The 9181-nt window shown below is 39.2% G+C and overlaps 1 protein-coding gene across 1 annotated transcript; it reads left to right on the top strand.

Annotated features, from left to right (window-relative positions):
* The first annotated feature begins 7963 nt into the window (after nucleotides 1-7963).
* LOC132126589 (myeloid-associated differentiation marker-like protein 2) lies at nucleotides 7964-9156 on the top strand. Its single transcript, XM_059537939.1, has one exon. It carries the CDS (start codon nucleotides 8071-8073, stop codon nucleotides 8995-8997), a length of 927 nt encoding a protein of 308 aa, XP_059393922.1. The 5' UTR covers nucleotides 7964-8070; the 3' UTR covers nucleotides 8998-9156.
* The last annotated feature ends 25 nt before the right edge of the window (nucleotides 9157-9181 follow it).

Raw genomic sequence — 9181 nt, 5'->3', positions numbered from 1 at the left:
GTTATTCTCTTTATTTCTGACATCAAGTATTCCTGGTTAAATTCTGAAATAAAAAAATCTATGTAAGTAAGTAAGTAAAGTTTATTTCTAAAGCGCTTTTCACAGATAAAATCACAAAGTGCTGTACACAAGAAAAGTAGAACAAAACAATAAAAATGTATATACATAAGTCAAATCAAAGTAACACTACTGAAAAAACCCATCAACCAAAAGCTTTCTTAAATAAACAAGTCTTCAAATCTTTTTTAAAAGAGTCAGAGTCTGCCAGACGCAGAGACAGAGGCAGGGCATTCCACAGTCTGGGGGCAACAGACTGAAAAGACAGGTCCCCTCGGGTCTTATAGCGAGTTTTTGGGACCATAAGCAGGTTCTGGCCAGAGGACCGAAGAGTGCGGCTTGAGGAGTACGGGGTCAAAAGGTCCTTGATGTATTGTGGGGCCTGACTGTTTAATGCCCTATAAGTCAACACTAAAATCTTAAAATCAATCCTGAATTTTACAGGGAGCCAATGGAGAGCTAATAAAACGGGAGTGATATGAGACCTTCTGGGGGCACCAGTTAGAAGTCTAGCAGCAGAATTTTGAACCATTTGCAGTTTGTTCAAGGCTGACTTATTCAAGAAGGTAAAAACAGAGTTGCAATAATCAAGTCTAGTTGATATAAAAGCATGAATAATAATTTCCAGATCCTTCTTTGACAACATTTTGCGTATTTTAGAGATATTCCTAAGGTGATAAAAGCAGTTTCGGACAAGCTGTTTTGAGTGTATCTCCAAAGACATGGCCTGGTCAAACACAACCCCCAGGTTTCTGAGGCTGGATTTAACAGAGGAGCCAAGAGAGCCAAGGTGCTGTTTGATCAGCGGGATCTTGTGGTCTGGAGCAAAGATCAGTGTTTCAGTTTTACTTGCATTTATCTGCAGAAAGTTAGAGGCCAGCCAGTCTTTGATGGAGGACACACACTCTAAAAACAGTGATAAACGATGGAACTCAGCATCATTGAAAGAACAGTACAACTGGACATCGTCGGCATAGAGATGATACGAAACATCCTTATAACAACCCATAATATGACCAAGTGGCAAAATGTACAGTAAAAACAAAATAGGGCCCAAAACTGACCCTTGTGCCACTCCGCAGGTCAAATTGGTCACATCTGACTGTACATTGTTTATAGCGACATTAATGGTTCTGTCATGAATATAGGAAGAGAACCACTGGAGGACAGATCCAGATAGTCCCATCTCATTGTGAAGCCGTTTGATCAGTATACTGTGATCTACCGTGTCAAAAGCGGAAGTCAAATCGAGAAGTACAAGTACAGTGTAGCGGCCAGTGTCCGCTGCCACCATCACATCACTAGAGACTTTAATAAGAGCTGTTTCAGTGGAGTGCAATTTTCGAAAACCAGATTGAAAAATATAAAACAAGTTGTGCTGCTCCATAAAGGAGGTCAGCTGGCTTGCCACCACTTTTTCCAAAATTTTTGAAATAAATGGAAGTTTTGATATGGGCCTATAGTTATGAGGTTCTGAGGGGTCAAGATTCGGCTTTTTAAGGATCGGGTTTACCACAGCGTGTTTGAAGTAGTTGGGGACTGAGCCAGATGCAAGTGACAGGTTAATTATTTTTACCATACAGGGGCCAACAATATCAAACATTTTCAACAATAGGGGTGTTGGGACAATATCAGCAGGGCTTGACAGTAAGATTGTTATTCATGACGGCGCTAATGATGTTCGACTTCGCCAGTCGGAGATCACTAAAAATAACATTAAAGAGGTGTGTGAACTTGCAAGCACGATGTCAGACACTGTAATATGCTCTGGTCCCCTCCCTGCTTACCGTGGTGATGAGATGCATAGCAGATTGTCATCACTCAATGGCTGGATGTCTAAGTGGTGCCCACAGAATAACATAGGTTTCATAGACAATTGGACGAGCTTTTGGGGCAGACCTGACCTGTTGAAAAGAGATGGTCTTCATCCCTCCTGGGGTGGCGCCACTCTTCTCTCTAGAAATATGGCAAATAGTCTTAGTGTTTATACTTGACTAACTGGGACCCAGGTCAGGAAGCAGACAGACTGGCTAAACCGACCGTCTGCTAGCTGCCTCCCGTCACAGAGGTCAGTTAATTCTCAGCACATAGAGACTCTTTCACCTAGATATCACACTATAGAGACTGTGTCTGTTCCCCGAACTAGAAAATACAAAAAACGTCCAAACCAAGTTAAGATTAACAATTTAATTGAGGTTCAACAAATAAAAAACAGAAGCAATATGGATAAACAAATGATAAAGCTTGGCTTATTGAATATCAGATCCCTTTCTACGAAAACACTTTTTGTAAATAATATGATCACTGATCATAATATAGATGTACTCTGTTTGACAGAAACCTGGCTAAAACCTGATGATTACATTATTTTAAATGAGTCCACCCCCCAAGATTACTGTTATAAACATGAGCCGCGTCTAAAAGGCAAAGGGGGAGGTGTTGCTTCAATTTATAACAACGTTTTCAGGATTTCTCAGAGGGCAGGCTACAAGTATAACTCGTTTGAAGTAATGGTGCTTCATATAACATTATCCAAAGAAACAAATGTTAATGATAAATCCCCTGTTATGTTTGTACTGGCTACTGTATACAGGCCACCAGGGCACCATACAGACTTTATTAAAGAGTTTGGTGATTTTACATCCGAGTTAGTTCTGGCTGCAGATAAAGTTTTAATAGTTGGTGATTTTAATATCCATGTTGATAATGAAAAAGATGCATTGGGATCAGCATTTATAGACATTCTGAACTCTATTGGTGTTAGACAACACGTTTCAGGACCTACTCATTGTCGAAATCATACTCTAGATTTAATACTGTCACATGGAATTGATGTTGATGGTGTTGAAATTATTCAGCCAAGTGATGATATCTCAGATCATTATTTAGTTCTGTGCAAACTTCATATAGCCAAAATTGTAAATTCTACTTCTTGTTACAAGTATGGAAGAACCATCACTTCTAACACAAAAGACAGCTTTTTAAGTTATCTTCCTGATGTATCCAAATTCCTTAGCATATCCAAAACCTCAGAACTTGATGATGTAACAGAAACTATGGACTCTCTCTTTTCTAGCACTTTAAATAAAGTTGCTCCTTTACGCTTAAGGAAGGTTAAGGAAAACAGTTTGACACAGTCCGGGGGGCATAGTTCTTTAAGATGAAAGTGTTCGTTCTCCCGCTGCCAAGTCTCCGTAATAAACATAAAATCCAAGTTCTCATTAGTGAAATGGTCATTCAAAGTAAAAGCCTTGTTCGCAATGGAGCGCGCGTTGATAAGTGTAATCCTGGTAGTGCGCGTGCATGACAAGGGCTGTCCTGGGGCAGGCTGGATGGCATGATCCGTCCGACAGGTAACCGGGCACAGGGCACGCTGACGGCGTGCACGATGGCAAGCGGGACGGGTGGGGAAGATCCGGTCAGAGGTGCACCACACAGGTGACGATGCACAGATCGCGTCCCGATCTGACTCGCAGACCGGAACCGGCCTCAGGCACCGCTCACTCCCGGGGGCTCAGGATCCGTTCGGCCCGGGAGAAAATCCACGGGATCGCCACTTTCTCCTCCAGACTTGAACCCCAGCCCTGGATCCCCGCTTCCTTCTCCTGCCACGGCGCCGAGTAAGCAGCAGGTATTCCGATGATGGCGCTTGGCACTCCAGTTTTGGAGGGAAAAACTCATAATATCTGTCCCAGGTAGATGTATTGAAAAGAAAAAAAATTAAATAATAAAAATTGGGGGGAAAATAAAAAGGAAAAACTAAAATAAAAAGGAAAAGGAAAACATATATCAAAGCTAATCCATTTATTTATTCATTTTTACATCGTCTGACCCTGAGATCACGTTTAGTTTTTGAATGAACATCTTTAGGTGTGTTTCTCCAAGCGATAGTTTTCGGCATCTGAAGGAACTTTAAAGTGTCCAGAGCTTGGTCTGTTAACTAGCTGTTGACCGGGTTAATGACGTCCAGCTGCGCTCGTGTTTAACCTACAAAACACTTCATCCTCCTCCTTTTCCTCATCCTCGTCATCATCCTTGTCCTTTTCCTCATCCTCGTCATCATCCTTGTCCTTTTCCTCATCCTCGTCATCATCCTTGTCCTTTTCCTCATCCTCGTCATCATCCTTGTCCTTTTCCTCATCCTCGTCATCATCCTTGTCCTTTTCCTCATCCTTGTCCTTTTCCTCATCCTCGTCCTAGTCTCGGTACACTGCACTGAAAATACACTTCAGCTTTATTACTGTTAACTGTTTATTACTGTTACAAACTATTACTCACCATTTTCATTCAGGGAAATAAAATAAAATACAAATATTAGATAAAAATGAGAAACGTTGCCATGCCAGCTGACTGAAATAAAATGAAATAAAAAATATTGTAATTTCTAACCATTTTATATTTTTTGTTCAACCCCTTTAATTGTAGCTTAGAGGCTGCTCTTCAATTTCATCTTCATTGTTTCATTTTAATTCTATCATTTTGGCATACAGAGCCAAAATTATGAAAACTGTGACAGTGTCCAAATTTGGACCTGTGTGTGTGTGTGTGCGTGTGTGTGTACTGTATATAAAAGTCAAAATAATAGACTCTGAGTACTTTAATGTGTTTCTTATGTCTTGTGAATAATTCATTACCACACCATACAAGGCCTATTACTGTAAACTAAAATCATAAAAAAACACAATTACTTGAATTGAAATGAACGAACTGAAATATATATTTTTTATATGCAAGCTTTATTATTTTTATTTTAGCGAGTTGCCAATGAGTAGCCTTGATTTTGTGGCTGTTTGTGTCCCTCTGCAGGACGTTTCCAGCTTTTTTACGAGTGTGTGTGTGTGTGTGCGCGCGCGCGTGTGCATGTTTTAGGGTGCGTGGGGGTATGTTCTTTGATGAAGTGTTTTCTCCAGATGGTAGAACAAATCCAGCTGAACTACAGCATGTGAATACACTAATCCTTCATCTGGTGGCGCTGTTGTGTTAAAAACATCAGTTATTGGACCAGGGTTAATTATAGGGATCTAAAAATGAAACCAGAAAATCTTAGATAATATGAAATGTATATTATTTTATTTATTTACCATTTTTAATTAAACAATTTTTTTACTTATTTTATTTCAACTAGTTTCCAGTTGGTTAAATGTAATGTTGTTCTTTTTTTAAAGATATTTATTTATTTGAAAACTATTTTTATACTCAAAGAAATAAATGATTAAAAACCACCAGGGGATTTGAAAATTATTTATACATTTTTTTTGTTTCTGTTTTTTTACTGCATACTTTATACTATAAAGTATATAAAAAAATTATGTATTAAAAAGTATTTAAAAATTAAAAATACGGGTCTTTACGGGAGGGGTTGAAAATGATTTATTAATTCATGTATGTATGTATTTATTATTTGTTACCTGTATTTATTTATATTTGAATTGTTATTTTATTATTGAAAAACCTAAAAGTAAGTCACATTCAACTGGAGCTGCAGATACTAAAGTTCAGCTAAATACATTGCTGTCCCACATTCATCTGAATTATTTAGTCTAATTAAAATGTGTGTGCATGAATTTGGACAACAATAATGATGTAATAGCTTTGCAATGCGAGCATGAGATAAATACACTAATATTGTAGCCTACTGTGTGTGTAATGTTATTTTTATGGGTCAAGCTTAAAATGCAGCACTCAGATGAATATAAAACATAACAGGGTTCATCTGTCCGTCTCTCCATCCTTAAAGCGTCCTTCTGTGTATCATGAGAAACCTGGACATAAATGGACTTCAAGGTCAGTTAGGGATTTTATCAGACTGGTTTGTTTTCCATCAGCAGAATGTTTCTGTCAAATAAATGTAATGTTTAAAATGACGCTGGACCCCACTGACTTTCATTGCATGGACAAAAATAAATGCAGACATTTTAAGAATATTTTCTTTTGTGTTTAAAAGAAAAAAGAAAGTCATTCAGATTTGAAACACCATGAAGAGCGAGTAAATGATGACATTTCGGGCTGAACGATCCATTTAACATTTAAATGAGCCTAAAAGATTCCTTTAAAGCAATAGTTCACCAAAAATGGATGCTCTGCAGTGAATGGGTGCCGTCAGAATGAGAGTCCAAACAGCTGATAAAAAAGCATCTGCTGTTGTCTCTCACAGATTTGTTTAAACACTGCTTGATCTGTGCAGATTTCTCTCCTGATTCAGACCAGAACACTTTTTCACTGGAGGAAGTGATATTATGGATTAAAGACTCTATGTGTTTGAGTTAAAATCATCTTAATGCTGGATTTGTTTCAGCTTTTGTCTTCTCCAGATGTTCACTGATGGACTGGAGTGCTGTGGATTATTGTGATGTTTTTATCAGACTCTCGTTCTGACGGCACCCATTCACTGCAGAGCATCCATTGATGAGACACTGATGCAGTGCTGCATTTCTCCAAACCTGAACAAACTCATCGTAATCCTGGATGACCTGAGGGTCAGTGATTTTTGTGTGTATGTGTGTGCACTGTTCCTTTAAGAGCAGAGACTGTAGTTGTCTCACATATTTAGAGTTCATTCTTCATAAACTCTGAGTGTCTGCATGTGTTTATATATAGAATAACTGTGGTTTCTTCTCACAGGTGGCATCTGACACACATTCCAGCTTCATATCTGCTCTGACACTCCCACATACCCATAGCTCTCTCCTCTGGACGTCCACGACTGGAGACAGATCTGATCTTCTCTGTAGACTGATTCTGGTTTCTGCTTCCAGATTCTGCTGAATCACTGAGTCTGGATCTGGAAGGTAATTGATCTGATGTTAATGATGTCGCTGCGACTCTCAACAGGTTTTCTGTCTGTCTCTGGGAGAATCGAATAAGTTTGACGTGTTTGCTTTCTGACAGATCGTGAGTCAGACACTCCAAAATAGAGTCAGAAATACTTCATGCACGCCTGAGGAGGAACGTCTTGAGGAAGGAGCAGCCTCGACTCGAGCAAGACAGACAAGCACGAATCAGTGCTGTAAAACTCAACATCAACCTCCTGCTGCCGGATCCACGGGTCTAGAAATACTTCATCATAATAATACATTAAATACAGTAGCGTCTGGGGTCAGTAAGAGTTTAAATCAATACTTTTATTCAACAAGGCTGCATTAAATTGATCAAAAGTGACAGTGAAGACATTTATAATGTTAGAAAAGGTTTCTATTTCAAATAAATGAAAGTTCCTGAAAAAAAGAATCACGAATTTCACACCTTTAATGTTTTGTTTTGATTGGTTGATTTTAACGTCATTTGTTTTATTTCTTTTTAATTACATTTTTTTATTATTATTATTTATTTATTTAAATTTGATATTTTAATGTTTTATTTTGACTTGTTTTAATTTTGATGTTTTTATGATTTAATACATTTTAAGTAAGAGCTTTATTTTGATTTGTTTTCATTTTCTAATTATTTTAATTTTCCATTTTTATAATTTTTTTTTGTTACTGAGTGGTTTATTTAGATTTGTTTTCATTTTTAAATTATTTTACTTTGACATTTTTAATGATTTAAAAAAAATTGTAAGCATTTTTTTTACATTTGGTTTAATTTATAAACATTTTTTTTTTACTTTGCATATTTTAAAATGTTTGTGATTTAATAATTTATTTAATATTTTTTACCAAAAAGTTCTAATAAGTTTTATTTTATTTGTTTTTTAATTATTTATTTAATTTTACATTTCTATGATTTGATTATTATTTTTCATGTTTTATTTTAATTTAATTTAATTTTTTTATTATTTTAAGTATTTACATTTTATAATTTTATAAATAAATATATTTTTAGTAAGTGTTTTATTTTTACTGGCTGCTTTTGTTTCCGCAAAAAGATTATGCAGCGCTTTCAACATTGTTTATAATATTAAACAAAAATAAACAAATACAATTTAAACTGTATTTTTGATCAAATAAATGCAGCCTTTCTGAGCAGAGAAGACCTTTGACCCCAAACATTGGACCGCTAGTGTCCCCTCTCATCATGAGCGTCTCCTCTGGACATCATCTGGACGTTTCGGCTGTGTTTTCTCCTAGAGGTGCGGCCCGTGTGTGTCAGCTGACACTGGGCTGCACGATCGTCTCATTAGTGATCCACGGCGCCGGTTACAGCGCCACCTATGGGACCTTCTGCATGGCGGTCTGGACGAGCTGCTTCGCCGTCAGTGCGGCCGTGCTGGTGCTGGAGGTGACCCGTCTGCAGACGAGTCTCCCGGTGTCCTGGGAGAACCTGACAGTGACGTTAGCATCTCTCGCCACACTGCTGCTGCTCACAGCATCTTTCGCATATCCTGCATTCTTCGTGCGTGCTAACGACTGTCCATACAACGACTGCGAGGTCAGAAACTTCCGGATCGCGGTGAGCGTGTGCTCATGGGTGGCATGCATTGCGTACGGGACAGAGGTGTTCCTGTCTCGAGCCAAAGCAGGACGCAGCGGGAGCTACATGGCGACGACACCTGGCATCCTGAAGGTGGCGCAGATCTTCGTAGGATGCGTTATTTTCGCGTTGCTCACCGACAGGACAGATTTCTCATGGCACGCGGCGATGCTGTACTGCGCAGTGGTGTTCGGCGTGTGTTTGTCCGGGACCGTCCTGCTGGTGGCGCTGGTGGTGTCGGGTCGGAGCGCAGCGATGCGGATACTCAGGATGCCGTTCGAGCGGCTCGCTGTGATCTACACGTTCACCGCGGTGCTGCTGTATGTGAGCGCTGCGGTGCTTTGGCCTGTCTTCTGCTTCGACAGGAAATATGGCGCCCCGCTGCGGCCGCAGGGCTGCCCGAGGGGCAAGTGCTCATGGGATGTGAAGCTCGCCGTCGCTGTGATGAGCTTCGTAAACCTTGCACTTTACATCGCAGACCTCGTCTGTTCCCACAGGAGCCGTCCAGCGGCGCAGCCAGCTCGGGTCTGAACATCATGACACTTACGATGAAACTGCCGATTACTGTATACATGATAACAACATGGAACATCAAGTCTTGGTACAACATTTCTGTGCAACTAAATAAAAACAATCACTGGCAGTAAAGTGTGTAGTTATAAACTCGCATTTCTGATAAAAAAAGGCCAAATTGTGAGAAATAAAATTCTGACTT

The sequence above is a fragment of the Carassius carassius genome, chromosome 44 (assembly GCF_963082965.1).
Source record: "Carassius carassius chromosome 44, fCarCar2.1, whole genome shotgun sequence".
NCBI classification, from domain to species: Eukaryota; Metazoa; Chordata; class Actinopteri; order Cypriniformes; family Cyprinidae; genus Carassius; species Carassius carassius.
The sequence above is the reverse complement of the archived record's forward strand: the minus strand, read 5'-3'. Positions and strand labels throughout refer to the sequence as shown.

Bases quoted from the DNA above. Each gene is read 5' to 3' on its own strand.
- LOC132126589 (XM_059537939.1), top strand. From the start codon at position 8,071: ATGAGCGTCTCCTCTGGACATCATCTGGACGTTTCGGCTGTGTTTTCT.